The following is a 16385-nucleotide window of genomic DNA, read 5'->3' on the forward strand; positions in this document are numbered from 1 at the left end:
TGGGATATGTCAAGTATTGTCTGAACTTTTTCCTGTTCTTCCTGGAGCTTTGTTTAGCTTCTTTAATGAGCAACCAGCTATCTCCTGATTTCTTTAACTTTTGCTTAGCTTTGTAGAACCACATTATTTTTATAGATGGTAGTGAAAGTTATTCTGTACAGAATGATGTACTTATTACCACAGAACAATGATGCAATGCAGAAGAACACAGTCATGGCAATGAGAGAATGGTTTGAGAGCAGAGGTCTCCAAGCAGGAGACACTGGATGCAGTGCAGGGGAATACGGGTCTGGCAGGGTGAGTGAGGGGCAGAAGATGACACTGAGGATCCCAGAGCTAATAAAGAATACACTGACGATCAATTAAAGCAGTGCAGACCTGGGAACTGGACAAAACTAGGTTCTAGGACAACAAGAACAAAGAATATTTACCCAACTTATATAAGACAGTCCATATATAGAAAATTCATTATTAATTCATTATTAATATTGATTTGATAGTAATTTATTATTATTTTATAATTACTTTTATGAATAATATTTAGAGAAATTATTGTTAATAATAAAATAAAGGCTTTCTGTTCCAATATTGATTAGATATATTTAAGGTACACACATTTTCAATTGAGGATATTTACTGACAAACCTGCTTCTAATTATACCCCGTTTACATGAATAATCTTGTTGATCCGATGAGATTAATTATATACAAGTAAACACAAAAGCAGGGATTCAGTCATGTCTGAAAAATATTTATATGCTACACCCTGGCACGCTTGGGTTCCCCTTCATGTCTTATTTATGATAGAAATTATTTTATTGTAAAGTTACTGTATGCGTTATGTTATCAGACTAAAATCTATCTTTTCGCAACACTTCAGATTTCACATGGACAAAAATCCATTATGATAACCTTAAAAGCATGGAATAGGAGAAAAATGTAAGAGTCCTTCATTCCTTTCATATGTTTCATCTGCAAAACAGCCAATAAAATCACACTTTCGCTTCAAGCACCAGAAAATACCTGAAGACAAAGCGGATTTGTTTTCCATCAGAACTTTGGGGGGACAAAAAAATGTTTCCGATTTAGCAGCGATGGCATAATCTATATATTTTAAGTACCTGTATGATAGTGATCACTGAGCAAACTACACACTTTGACGTATTTATTCTCATCACATCACCAGAAAGCAAGGCACTACTATTATTCCTGGAGGTGTTCAAGGCCAGGCTGGACGTGGCCTTGGGCAACCTGGTCTAGTGGGAGGTGTCCCTGCCTATGGCAGGGGGGTTGGAACTTGATGATCTTCAAGGTGCTTTCCAACCTAAACCATTCTATGATTCTATGATTATAACAATAGCACGGGGAAAGGAAGTGATGCACGGAAACTGTATTTACAAAAGAAATCAAATAAATGTATATGCCTCATCACCACTTCCAAGGCCTACATCCAAAACCCAAACCTCCAAAATGTTCACCACAGGGCAGACCACACCTGCTGGTGTCTAAGAGCCATAAGCGACACGCAGGAGATGCACGCAAGGGTCTGGGCATTGTCTTAGCTGTGAGAAGAAGCAAACTCCTGAGAGTCACTTGCACCTGTCTACCAGCAAAGCCTAATCCAAAAGGTGGTCTTGGATCACACCTGCTTGACCAAGCTTTGCATGAACAACAAGCCAGAGATGGCATTCTCCTTTTATAATTTTCTGTGTACATACTGCCAACCCAGACCTGTAAACAACCGCAGCACCCGGGGCAACCTGGACTCGGTAGCTCTGCTTCTCAAAAGGTTCTGTCTGGTCAAGGAATAGGAATATTCTTGATTTTTCCTGAATTTGAAGCCGCCCCAATTTTTGCGGATAAATTAAAAATTCAGTGGATCAACAAGAACGAATATGTAATAACTTGAACACTCATTTACAAGACAGGAAAACATATCGGTTCCAGGCCCAGCTCCAACTATTTTTAAGTATATTACATTATCCCAGCACAATAGCTATCCAGCTTTTCTTCCGATCATAATTCTGCTTCAAGAGGTGAAACTCATATCTATTGCATTTACGAACCCAAATAATAGCACAATCCGCTGTAGCCCTCTGGCCCTATACGTAACTCCCACAACTTTATCAGTTGTTGGGACTGACTGATATCCTAGCCTGGGCACCCTCCTCCCTTCCAAGGAGAGTGAACCTTCATGATACCCTCTGTATCATTAGTGACTTCCTAGACATTTGGTGCAGATGGGACCAGCTGGACCAGGCTCTGTACTCACATTACACCTGCAGCGCTGAACATTTTTCCTCCTCTCCTTTGTCAGTATGAAGCACATCTATCAACCTTCAAACCGACCCGTAAGGAGCATCTGTATGTGTGCCAATCACTGCAGATATCAGCCAACGCCACAGAACAAACAAAACACTTCCAAGGATAAAAACATAGCTCGTTATAATTCCAGCTGAAGTGCCCAGCTTTGCAGACAATTGACGTCTACGTATACAGTACGGAGGGGACTGCAAAGGTTACATTCATAGGATAGAGAAGCAAGCAATGTATGAGAAATAGTGAACCATTTAGGATTCAAAGAAATATTCCGCACAAACTCTTCAGAGTTACAGTTTTCCAAAACCCTTTCAGGAAAAAGTGTTCTTGCCTGAAGCGTGTACAATATTATTCCTCACAACCGATAAACAGCATGAATTCAATTCCCTCATTTTCTAATCATCAGTTTAAGCCCTTTCTAGCTGCACTTCAGGAATGAGTTCCAAGGGCTCTGCAGACTCATCCCCGAGCACTCTGTGCGTACCTTCACAGCAACGTGTACCACTCTTTAACGGTCAGCAGGAAGCCCTGGATAAATGTGTATCTTGGACTCTATTTTGAAGGAACCGCCAGTAATACTGTAACCAAACCCGGTAGAGCTGCCTAGAAATACAATATGATGTAACTGGCTGCTAGCATATGGAAAAAGTGCAGGCAAGGGTAACATGTACTGGCCACTTTTGGTTTTGGGTTTTTTTGCCTAAGCAAAGCTAAACCTGGCTGAACCAGCACCACTGTTCCTCTCCAGCTCTTTCTTCTGCCACTTTTTGGTACTGATGGAGGCTCAGCTGAGCCATCATAGCACGCTCACCCAACATCAAGATCACCCAACTTAAAAAATCCAAGGTGAACGGTTTTCTGCTTGTTTGGAGTGCTGACTTAGCTCAGCAAAGGGGTGAAACCAGAACCATCTCAGCAGCGATGCGATCTCAGATCCTCACAAGCAACTTGTGATAACATACCAAGTTGATGACACTGGTTACCAACCATCAAGGTTGGAAGTCCTGCTAATCATTTTTACCCAGCTAAGAGCTGGAGAATTACTCTGTTGATCCCTCATCCCCCACATCATCCCTCAGCAAAGCTGCCCAATAGCACACAACTATCAGCTACAGCTGAAAGTTATAAACCATGCTATAAACAAACATTGTCTCTGCATAACTGATGAATGAGCAATCAGCACACAAAGAAGAAAAACAGGAACCAAAGTCAGCTCCCCATGTGTTTTACATCTCCTGAAGAATAAAAGAGCAAATTGGTGAAAATTGGCCAAAAGGGGATGACACATTGTTCTCCCTGTTGGCCCCATTTTTCTATCAAGCTACCAAAACGTGGATAGTATTCAAAGTTTATATTGTTGTTGTGGTTTTGCCATTTCAAGGAGACATAAATAAAATTTGAACTGAATAACTGAAAATAGTTTGCTTCCAAATTTCAGTTGCACCTCATGGTGCTGAAAATCTTCATTTGCAGCACCGTCAAAGAAATACTAATTTGAGTATGTCATATGCCTTGTTTCCCCTTCAGATAATGAAGAAGAACAAAAACCAGAAGCTGAAGTACGGCTCGTAAAGAGACAGGCTAACCAGCTAAAAGAGAAAGAAACGCAACAAGCAGTTACAAAATTGCTTTTTTAAAGTGCATCTGCTTCACTCTACCAAATGTCAAGCACGGTTTCAAAAGTAAAACTACAAAGGACAAAAAATCTTAAGAAGCTTGAAAGGATAGATTTAATACAAATTATGAAATAATTTGCTTTTGGTAGAAGGAACACATGCTATCACTGTTTCACATCTCTTTTGTGGGCTCTAATCTAATCTTCATTTAGACCAAATTATATCGATAGCCTGGGGAATTTGCCTTGAGTAAGGACAATAATTTGGCCTTTGCAGAGTAAAGTAACAACACTGGTCTCACACACTGTTATTATAGATCGTTTTTATTAATTCTGATGTTGGCTAGTCCATCAGAAACGTGTCAGTAATTCGACAAAACCTTTGTTTATAACTTCTCTAAGAGATTACCAAACCTGAGAACGACTTTGAAAAATTTGACTGTCTGCCTCTTGAGATTTAACTAGCACCAGAAAGGGCTCAAACTCTGAAATATTCATAAATCAGTGATGCATAATTTGTAAATTTGTACTTTATATCATGTACAACTTTCTCTATCCTAAAGAGCATTTTATATTTCTTGTTAACAGTGAATGCAAATAATGCTCAATGGAATTCTGCAGTGACCTTTGTTTTATTACAATTACTGCATATTTATAAATGAACAGCTAAACTTCAATTTGAGAACTACAACAACTTTGAGTTGGAATCCTTTGATAAAACACAACTGAATAAACTTCATAAAATTAATTCCCTAAGAAGAGAAAAAGAAAGTCTCCTCTGAAAATTCCTCTGTGTATACCAACACACAAAGCAGATTTTTCCATGCTTTTGCAAACAGAAAACTAAACAAAACAGCAATATGGATAGATTTGAGCAGAAGAGGATAAATTACTTTAAAAGGAGCGCAGGAGAACCTATTAAATGTAATAGATCATATAATCACTGTATTATATAAATGCATGAAATATAAATATGTAGGTATAAAACACTGCATAATAACAAGAAATGCAGTACCTGCATTATGTCATAACATAATTCCGTGTAATGTCACTGAGACCTAATAACTGGAATCCCACTATGTAAACAGAATCACCATTAACTTCTGTTAATGGCTGTTCTACACGTGAACACTTCCACATTTGTCAAGAGCACAGGCAAATCAGAGGGCAAGGTCTTAAATACAGTAAACATATCGTATACTCTGTCCACCCAGACAAAGCGTAGTAGAAGTATCTGAAGACAAACGGCACAGCTTACTCATATGAGAAAGGTAAACAAAGAAGGTATGACTGGTCCGATATATTCGATGGTACAGGACTCGGTACTATCAAGTACTTGTCCACTGGAACCAGTCACCGGAGAGTCAGAGTTTTGTTCCTAATTTGGATATTCTTTGACTTCAGTCTGTACACTTAATTTCATTACATAACTCCCCCATTCTTGATCACTGTTTTCTATGTAGGTTCTGTGCTCTTTAGAGTGGAGGTCTCTGGCGGCATTTGTCCCCAGCTGAGAGCAGGTCTCCACAACGTCTGATGTGCAATAGTGCACAAAAAAATGGCTGTCTGGGGAACCAAAATCCTGGTTTGGGTCATAACACAGCTTCCAACATACTATTTCGTTGAAGCCATGAATGTTTTAAGCAAGTAATGAGCTCACTGAAAACTGGTACTCAGATCCTATACAGTACATTTGTGATCTTGCTGAAGGCAGGGCAAACGCTTGACGGCAGCAGGCTGACCTTTCCCACAAAATAAGTAATATGCCATCTTGTTAGTGTGAGAAGTGCTGAACAAAATACTGATAGAATCTGTGATACCAAAGAAATTACCAGACATATATATATCCATATATATAGTGCCAATTATATCTACCAATAAAGCATTTAAATATCTGGAAGCAAAGCCATTTATATAGCCTTTTCGTACCATAAAGGAAATTGTCTTGGTATTTTCCTTTTTGAAGGCATCAGAAAATTCACTTACAGATTGATCCAAATCCCACCAAATGCAGTACACATATGTGAAGTGCTGATTTTTCTTGTACACAAACTTCTAAACTTTACATCAAACCAAGAAGTTTCACAGTGTACTGAAGTAAATCAGGGGGAAATGATCAATACACCACGAGCTGAAGTACAATCATTAGTGATAATAGCATATAATCCTTGAAAACAAAGGTAGTGCTTATTGATTAAAAGAGTTTCTGATCATTAATGCTTTCTCTATAGTGCATCCCTTAAAAAAAAAAAAAGAATCTGAAATCAAACTTGCATGGCTCTAATAAAGCATCCTATTATATGTGGTCCAGAGTGACCCAAATATGTATGAAGAACGTAAATGTTTAAGGTCATCATTTTCTTTTAGCAAAGTAAGTCAAAGAGGGCATTATACGAAGCACACTGGAATCAACAGGAGATTGTGAAACACTCCCTTCAACTGAAAACCAGACACTTAAAGAAGAAACACAATGTCTCCAACTGACTTTATGAAAGTTTACATGATGATTTTGGAAACAAACATTTGAGGAGAAATAATATTAATGTAAAAAATATTTAAAGTGAAATAATTTTTCCTTACATTCTAGATTTTCACTGAGATCAAACTGCTCATAACTGCTCGTAACCTGTATGGTAACAGGTTATTTTAGTATATAGTTTTAAGTTTTTAAATAATATTTTATACATCATAATGAAAAATACCTTTCACGCAAAATTAAAAAGCCTGTTCTTCCATCAGTGCTCACCTTCTTTTGTCCCCTTGCACTCATGGATAAAAGAACCACTGCAAGCAGCAGGATATAAAAAATTGAGAGTCTTCCAAGTATGTTACTGCACTAATTCAATACTCTGGACAACAGATTTATTTATTTTGGATTTTCTATATTCTGCTTTAGTCTCAAATAGTTGTTGCATACTAAATATCAAATATCCCTGTAGAAATGTAAGGTTGTTAGACTCCATTTTGTAATTTTTGATCTTCCTAGACAAATCCCGCACTGATTTAACAGTTTAAATCCTCTGATGGAGCCATGTTATGACATGTTATTACTGCCTATGACTTTCTGACTAGGGAGGTCCAGCCTACTCAGCCAGGCAGTGAACTCTGGGTATGTAATGAATATTATGAATTCATCTTAAATGTGTACAACAGGAGGTGGCCATTCATGGAACAACATATAAATAAATGCATACATGCCATGAAAGCTTCACAAAACTATCTGCATCCTATACCCTATTATTCAACAATGTGTCGTAAATTATTGTTTTAAAGAGACATCTATTATAGCAAATCCTCAGTTAAGATGCCCCTGTTGTTGTCAGATCTGAAATCGGGGGGGGGGGAAAGAAATCAATTGCTGAATAGTGAAATGCTGGTGCACAGTGAGCTGTTTGAATTTGTGACAAAGTAGACCAATGCTACATTTCTAGCATATTAAAAATCCCTACTAAAATTATTTTAGACTGGCTGAACAAGATACACAAGCCTGGAACTCCAAATGCCAAGACTTCATTAATGTGAATATATTTTTTCCTTCTGTTGGCTGAAAGTAAGAAGACGAAAGAATTACCTTCCTTGTTCTATGACAGTTCAGACATGGCAGTAAAACACAGAGGAAACCTCTCTCTTAGTTTCTAAGTAACTATTATAAAACCCCACAATCATATTTTGGCTTTGTAGCGGTCACAAAAAGAAAATATATTTTTGCATTCTTAGTATCATCATTCATAAAATTCTGTGGATTGACTACATGCGAAGGCTTTACAGGTCCACAAATGTTGGAACTGAGCCCTGTTTTACTGACAGAAACTTCATGAGATACTTCAGTCACAGCACCGAAGATCAAGAGGACAAATTCCCCCGAGCCCTTAAATTCCAGCCCCTGCCAGAGCGTTCATTGAGATCTATTTGCTCGTGCTTTGATCCAGGCTAAGCACCTCTGATGGAAGGCTGCGGAAAAGGATCAAGATACAATGAAACTGGGTCTTAGTGCAAATGTGGCCATTTTCAATATTGCTTTAATCAGTGACACCAAAGATGATCTGCCTACGGAAGAAATGCTGATTAAACTACGTATTTCCAAACCATTTTCTTCAAGAAATAACAGTTACAGCTTCCTTTTTTGACCTAGTTCCTTTTATTGTTCAACACTCTTCAGCACTTTTAGAAACACAATCATCCATTGTGCACTTGTCACATCTTTTGTAAAATGCAACACTTTATAAAAAAGGAAAAATACTGACTTTCATCCATTTTCCTAAGCCATTTATCATATTCAAAACTGTAAAAATCTTCAGAGGTTCAAAAAAAGAAACAGTAGGCTTTAATCTAAATGCTCTCTACTTACATTATGGTTCTAAAATGTGACTGGAAGTAGTTTTTGGAAAAGAGTTTGCACTTTGTACAGTCAAGCCTGATGAAAGCAAATCTGAAGGATGGGAGGGTATGCATAATCCCGTAGAAAGCTGTCAGGTCTGTGCAATTCCTTCCTGAAAGTCATTGCTAGGCAATGTCAGTACAAACCTCAAAGTAATACACAAATTCATAAAACACAGTCTTACCACGTCCAGAGCACTCTCACTCTGCAACCGCCATTCCCCTTAAGACTCAAATTACACTAACGAAACTGTACTTTCAGTTGCCACTATGAACTCTAACAACAAGAAACCATTCTCTTAGTTATTGGTCAACCTTACTTTTGCTAACTGTGCTGATATAACTCGACCCAGACTGCCTGTGAAAACAAAATTTGCATTTCTTGCCTAAATGTTCGCTGACACAAGTGATGAATTGTGTTACGTTTGAGGAAGGAATATTCTACATTTTGATCCCTCAACAAAGCCTCTGAACTACAAAAACAGCTTTATACATACAAATACACTGATGGATGTGCTTGATATATGCGACTATATCTACAGAAAACAAAGATTCAACACACCTCTCGCAGATTTTTAGGCTTCTGAGGAAAGGGGGAAAATGCTTTAAACACCGGGTGGAAGACAAAGAGCGTACTACTACTGAGAAGTACTGTGAGGCTTAATTTGCTAACTGATTACAACTTTTTGTAACAATCTGATGAACAATTTCTAAGTGCATTAAAGTAATTAAATAAAACATTGAAATAATTGTATTACTGTTAAAATTCTCAGCAACACATAAAAAAAAAACCAACACCGTACGAGTTCAGCGAAAAACAAGTGAAGGAAACCTTCCACCTACCAAACAAAATTTCCAGCCCCCTCTTAACAATGCCGTTTCTCAAGCTAATATCCAGGAAAACCGGGAAGTAGGGGCAGGAATTAAAATACGTCTGAAACTGAAAGCTAAATAAGTTGGAAACGTGTTTCAAAATGTAAGAGGGGAGGGAAAGGCGGGGGGGGAGTGGTAAGAATTGTTTGCCCTAATCTTCCTCTGTGCTTTCCGCTACGCGCGTTTCAGAAATAGGTGTTTTATATGGGAGACACGCATCCCCCTGGAATTTAGCGGATTTTTGCGATCGGTGTGAAGGGCCCCCGGCGGACCCCTCCGTGCGCGCACTCCTTCTCCCCCAGCCCCACCGAGGAGGCGGTACCCTGGGATGGACATCAGGGCCGGGTGCGGATGAGCCTTTCTCCCACCCGTGGGAGTGACTCCGGCGGCGCTGAAGCCGCGGGGAAAAGCGCTGCCCGCCCGCGGGGCCCCGCTAGACTTGCGCGGGGCTGAGAAAGCGGGGGGCGGCCGCCACACCGCGGCTGCGGCTCCTACGCGCCTTCGGATCTGCGGCGTTTGCATTTCCTAATGGGCGCCGTGGTTCCCCCCTGCCCTGACCCGTGACATGCACGGCGGAAGGGGCGCAAGCAGCGCGTCCCCCCCCTCCCGCAACTTGTACGGCCCGCTTATTAGGGGCGCTGCGAGCCCCTTGCGCACCCGCGCAGCGCCCTGCGCGGAGGGCTGAGGCGACTCTTGTCCCGGCCCCGGCTCTGCCTGCTGCCCCCCCGGGCTGCCTCAACCTCCCAGCGCACTAATTAGCTCTAAAACGATGTTAAATACCATCCCTGCCGCTGCACAGGCTTTTCTGGGAGGTGTTTTGTTTTGGTTGCTTTTTTGTTGTTTTTCTTTTTTTTTTTTTTTTTTTTTTTCTTACAGGAGAGGAGCTTCGCCGTCATTTAAGATCCTTTCCTGGGCTCCGAGCTGCAGGGTGAGGCGCTGACCCGCAGGACACCAAAAGTGTCCCTCCATCCCTTGCCTCCCCCCCATCCCCCGGCCCTGCCCGCGGCCGCTGGCACCGCGGCAGCTGGAGCAAGTTCAGCTTTTCTTCTCCCACAGCACTGGGGCTTGGCTGCCCTTAAAGAAAATCCTCTCCTAACAACGTGTCAATGTTACATTCCTCCACAAAGCAACTTCTATTAGGGGGGGGCTGGGAGCTTGGCGCTGCCTCGCCACAGACTGGGAGCTTTGTGGCTATGCAGAAAACAAGGAGAGAGGGAACATTTCCTGCATTAAAATGCAATACCCTGGGCTTCATGATTTATCCCTTGCCGCAGGGGCACATCTCCTCCCTCCCCAGCTCCCGCACGGCTGCTCTGAAGGACCCCCTCGCCCATAGATTGCAGCCAGAAGCCCCCATCTAGGTTCAGACTATGCTTTCTTTGCCTCTCATCCCCCCCCGATGTACTTCCCAAAATGTCAGGAGGCAAAAAAAAGGAGGTATGAAGCAGAAGGGCTAGGCAGAGGCTGCCACTCTAATTGCTGGACCTCTGTCTTCCCCCCCTTCCACAAGCCCCCTCCCCCCCTCCCCTGCTTTTCCAGCAGGGACACGAAGCAGCTGCCGGGACTATCATATCAACCACCCCCTCACTAATATTGCCGTGAGATTCGGAGCCTTCATCTCCGGGAGCCAGAGCTCCCAGCAAGTCGAAACAGCATGTCCTGACTCTGCGTGGTGCCTCACATCTTTAGGTACTGCAGGCAGAGGGTTCACCCTGAAGAACTGCATTTGCTTGTGGTTTGTTTTTAGGTTGTTGAGGTCTGGCCCAGTTGAGATCAGGTGTCCTGACCGTGGGAAATCTCCTGGTGTCTTAGTCAGGTTGCCCGCATGCCTTTGGAAACGTTTTCCTTGCAAAGTCAAGGGATTGTATCAAAAGGGCCAAGATTTTGCAGTCAGGTGGTTGCAGTAAAGAGGTGATGAGGGGGAGAGCGATTCCTGGCTTGCCACCTGTGGGCATTACTGTAAGTGGGGGCTGAAAACAGATGGATCCAACTTACAAGGAGTTTCAACAGTGCTCAGCAGAACTATACGCTGAAGGTTAGGCCAGTTTAGAAAGGAAAACGCAGCCCTCCCTGCCCTCAGGGAGTGTGCATCTTCTCCAGCCCTTTTGCCTCATCTAGAGGAGAGCTGGAGTGGAGAGCAAGTCAAATGAACGTGAGTATCAAGAAGAGCCGGCAGCAGGACCTACATACCAGTGTGGGATTCACCACCCCACCCCCCCCCTCCAAGAAGCACCTACCTTCTTTTGGCGGCCGTTTGGCTTCTCTGGTGAGGTTGCAGACCTGGGTGGTTTGCAGCTCCTGGGTCAGGCAGCCCTCCGTCTGCTCGTTGAGGGGCAGCACCACGTTATTGAGCAACACGAGGGACTGGTCGTCTATTCCCCATTCTCCCAAATGCTGAGGGCAGGTGCATTTTGTATACATGATCCCACAGGACTCGGTTCTCCCGTTCTCGGATTTCAAGCAGCTCTCCAACCAAGTGCATAGCACATGGCACCCGAACTGGCTTGGGCTCACCTTGTTCAACACCAAAAACTCAAAGAAGGATTTTTGGTCGTCTTCTTTTTTGTGTAATCCTGGGAAATCGATAGGATAGACGCGGCGTATCTGAATAAAATTCTTATCATACTGCAGAAATACAAAAGCATTCTTGGAATCGCAGAGCTGCATTATAGAATGGTTATTTTTTAAAAGATCCTTTATTTTTTCATGGGAAAAATGATCAAACTGATAAGCCAAGAGGGAAAAGTTGGAGCAGCTGAAGTCCTTTTTGGAAAATTTCAGGTAAATACTATATTTGGTCGGATCTGGATTTTCCAGCGTCCAAGTGCAGTTTGTGAAGTTTTTAGGAAACATTTCACTTACAGAATACGATCCATAAATGACCCCCTTCACCAACGTGGAACACCAGAAGTCTTGGGCAGCATTAAATCCAAACATAACCAGTAGATAGGTGGAAAATATATAAATCAGCAAATTACGAACAGCCTTCATCCTATGTCATTTGGCCTGCAGGAGATGAAACGAAATAAAAATGCAAGTAGAATTCTCCACGCATTGAAAACCAAACTCCTTCCAATATCCGAGCCAGCTGTTTTCAAGCTTGCCGTTAGAGCCCCTTTCAGAAAGAAGGGCAGGTAATTTTTATTTTATAACGCAGGGGACGGGTTTGCTGCTGTGTGCACAGCGCCATCACGTGGCCATCGCGACAGCCAAGTCTTCCACAGCCAAATTAAAAAACAACATCTATTAGATTATTAATAGGACTGTCCTCTCCTGTCTAGGATGTAGTCATCATGGCGTGGACTAGAACTGCTCAACTTAGGTAAAAACCTAGACGCCTTACCCGGCAGACCAAGAAAAGGACAACTTATTTATTTACTTATTCGAAAAGTAAATAAGTAGTCTGCTATAGTCATATAGGTGCATATACAACACGCACATGCAGCATTTCACCGGAATAGAACAAGAAAGCTAGCAGCGTCTGTTGTTATATATTATCTTTCTATTAAGTCTGAGAAGCAACTGTGAAGAATTACAGCCATTATTTAAAAACGCGCAAATTATTATTTGCTGCAGATGGAACATTATCTCCCATATGCCTACATGCCTTCGCCCTGGCCACCTGGTATACAGAGGTCTCTATAAAAAGAAAACACGGGCAAGAAATACAGAGCTTAACGTGTTAATAAAATTTTGAGACTATTGGAGAAAGAAACAAAGACAGACAGATGAAACTAGGGCTGGTCTGACGCTACCACGAAGTGCCAGCTTTTTAAGATAATAATTTCAATGCGCTTCAGCCTCTCGGGATATATAAAACAGATCACTATTAGTGTCTACAACCAGTAGCTCTATATAGCTGGCAGTGCTACAGCAGGATCTCTGCACCTATTGGACTGCACTTGCCCTCTTATTACGAATATCTTGTACTGTCTGATTAGCTCCTGTGTTTTGCAGATGTGCGCTTGAATGATGAAAGACATATTATATTTTCTCGGCTAGTATCTCCAAATAAAGCTGTTTTACTGCACCTGTCAACCGTTACAGCCTCCACATGCTCTGTTCTCTTAACAGTGGCCCAGGTTAATAAAGCGAACCTTAGTTATATTTACCTCCGTAACGTTATCCAAAAAATTCAATCGGAACGTTTTCAGCATTAACCTTTGAGAAGTTGCTTATCTCTGACAAATGAGTAGCTTTTCGCCTTCTGCTCTTAACTGCAAGCAGACAGAAGTGGTGCCAAGCTAATTTCAAAACTCTAGATTGCAGTCTCTTCCACCGTTGCTCTGTAAGCAGAGGCAGACATACACACACAGGCACCGTTACTGAGTTTTGATGTGTGTCTTTGCCTAGCTTTTCATCTCCTCACCAAACAGCAAGGCATCTTCTGTCTCCCATTGCGTAACACGCAGCAAATCACCGGATTAAGCTCCCTTGAAGAGATTTTCGTATCGCCTAGATTATAATTCAAACTCTGAATCTTGAAATGGGCAAAGCAGCACCAACTCTAACCCTCTTTATAGCGGAGGTTTAGGAAAAAAAAAAAAAAAAAAAAGCAGAGCTGCTGCTGAGTCTATCCACACGGTTGGATTTTCTCCTTTCTGAGCGTCCATCTCAATGAATACCACGGTCCTCCTTCTCCAAATAGGGTCGGCAGAGCATTTAAGGTTTTAAAAACGAGAAACTTATCGGGAATTCTGGAAACAATTTCCCCTTTGCTGAAGCACTTTGCAGGCAATGCAGTTCTGCGCAGTGTTATTCAGGATGGTGTAGGCGTTGAAAGCCAATGTGACAATAAGTGTCTAAATTAGGAATTCCACCCATGAAAAGGGATTAATTTTATAATCTGGAGAGCAAAAAGGGGGCTTATTTGCTTTTCTGTCTGAAAAGGAAAAAAGCCTCTGACTTTTCCCATCCTATGTAATATTTGCACTAGAAAAATAAAGACGTCTGCAGTGCTAGGCTGTTTTCTATGAAGAAACGTAATCAAATAGCCCTCATTTTAGTTGTGCGTTTGTTCATGCAAGGCTACCGAAACACAACCTTGTCTTAATCTCTCTCTCCCCGTGTGCATTATACACGCACACAGGCACACACACACCCAAATTGAGTGTGCCGGCAGCATTTCGTTTAGTTTGCAATATTGCTAAATACAAAAGTGAATCCGCTCACTGAAAGGATTAGGCACTCAGATTAAAAAGATCTTTCTTTCCCATGGAGGAAGGAGTTAAAGAACGGCCACAGAGGCTTAAGGTTGCCCATTTGGGAAGGGGGAGAACCCTCTTCTGCTGAAAAGCAAACGGGCGTTTAGTTTGGATATTCCCCAAACTGATTTTCTAGGTGACACTGTAGTTTAGCCGAACATAGACGGCGCCATCACTCCACTTATTTTTCCCCCCAACACAAGACCCACTGACTTCTCTTATTTTAACTTCCTATTAACCTAACATCCCCCCCCCCCCCCCCCAAATTACCCCAATCGTGCACAAACCTCAGGTCTTCTCGGTCTCGCTGGAAATTACTCTCAGGGAAGCAGACCTGTCGCAAAAGGGACTTCTCTAACTTTTAAACTGCAGCACTGAAGTAAATGCGGAGATCATTTTGTATGTGCTGTCTCTCTCTCTCTCTATCCTTCAGCAACAGCCTGTCCCCCCTCCTCCGCCGCCTCCTCCCCGGAATCCCAAGCTAAAAGCTCTCCAGTCGTAATCCCTGGAAATGGGAAATGGAAATGCCCCGGGCACCCTTACCTTCCACTCCGAAAGCTGTCAGGCTATTTCTCTAAAACACTAGCACCACAGGCACACGTCCCAACAACAGTGATGGAGAGATTCCCCTTCTGTCGGAAGCACCGTTTCCCATTTTCCCCGGCTCAGGTTCAAAACCAAGATTAAAAAAAGCAGCAGAAGATAAAAAACGCGGCGAGAAAACCCCCGCACGCCACACGCACACCCCACCGAGGAAAAAAAGCAGCTTTGGCTCCGGATCCACCAAATCCAACCACATGAAGGGAAAGAAAAGGAGAGAGAGGAAAAAAAAAAAAAAAAAAAAAGACCACCTCAAACCAGCGAGACCGCAGGGGGGAAAAAATGGAAGTGGCTGAGCAAGCGAAGGGTTGTTTGGTTGGTTTTTTTTTTTTTTTTGGTTGGTTTTTGGTTTTTTGTTGTTGTTTTTTTTTTTTTAAACTTGAAACAAAGTCTCAGCACAGCAGCCCGATGAGCGGCGATGCCAGGCAGGCGACGGTCTGAGAGGAGGACTAAGGCGCTAGTGCAGATTTGTTGGTGGGTTTTGTTGTTGTTGTTATTACTAATAGACTTATTCCTCTTTCCTCTCTCCTCCTCCTCCTCCTCCTCCCCCCTCAGGCACTAATGGCCGGACAGCGGCGGCGGCGGCGGCGGCGGCGGGGGGGAGGGAGGTGGGGGTCCTTTGGCTGCCGATGTCGGGAAGCGGTGCGAACGCCGGGCGCGCAGGGAGTACGGAGGGAGCGAGAGCGCGTCTCTGCCGCTGCGTGTGTGCGTGTGTGTGTGTGTGTGTGTGTGCGCGCGTGTGTGCGCGCGATCCAGCCAGCCTCCGTGGGGGCCGCTGTGTGCGTGCGCGCGTGTCCGCGCCCCGTGCGCGTCCGTCCCCCCCACACCCACCCCACCCCCCCGCGCGCCCCTCCGCCGCCCGCTGGGCGCGGGGGGGGGGGGGGGGGGAGGGGGGCGGCAGCGCGCCCCGATCTGCCGGGGACCGGCGTGCGCGCCGCTGCGCCCGGCTCCGCGCGTGTGCGCGCCCGTGTGCGCGCGTGTGTGCGAGGCGCTCCTCCCGGCCCGCGGTGCGTTTCCCACGTCACGGCTGCTCGGCACCGAGCACGGCCCAGAAACGTTGTTTTCTGCGTCCGGGAGGTTTTTTGGTGGTGGGGTTTTTTTTGGTGTTTTTTGTTTTTTTTCTTGTCCTCGGTTCCCAGCGCCGGGGCCGACTGCGCCCCGGCGGGAGAGAAACTGGCGGGGGAGGGGGGGGGGGGGAGCGAAGGAAACGGGGACAGGGACGGGGGAACGGGGGGGAGGGCGGGAAGCCCGTACTTGATCTCCTTCCTCTTGTTCTTTCTTCTGTAGCATAACCCCCCTTTCCCTCCCCCGCCGTGGCAGCCCCAAGAGCTGTCAGTTGGGCACCGCGATGCAGATTAACTGATGCGGGGCTCCGAGGATAAACCCTTTCAAACTGC

The 16385-nt window shown here is 43.6% G+C and overlaps 1 protein-coding gene across 1 annotated transcript in view; it reads right to left on the minus strand.

Annotated features, from left to right (window-relative positions):
* Positions 1-12175, minus strand: part of ADGRB3 (adhesion G protein-coupled receptor B3) — a gene marked incomplete at both ends in the record, with an annotated part of 480039 nt that extends 467864 nt beyond the window's left edge. Inside the window, one exon of the mRNA XM_082480895.1 lies at positions 11422-12175. Coding sequence (XP_082337021.1) covers positions 11422-12175 — 754 coding nt within the window. The remainder of the gene's footprint in view (positions 1-11421) is intronic.
* Positions 12176-16385: the final 4210 nt, after the last annotated feature.

Source organism: Vanellus vanellus, assembly GCF_965231255.1.
Source record: "Vanellus vanellus genome assembly, chromosome: 3".
Lineage (NCBI taxonomy): Eukaryota > Metazoa > Chordata > Aves > Charadriiformes > Charadriidae > Vanellus > Vanellus vanellus.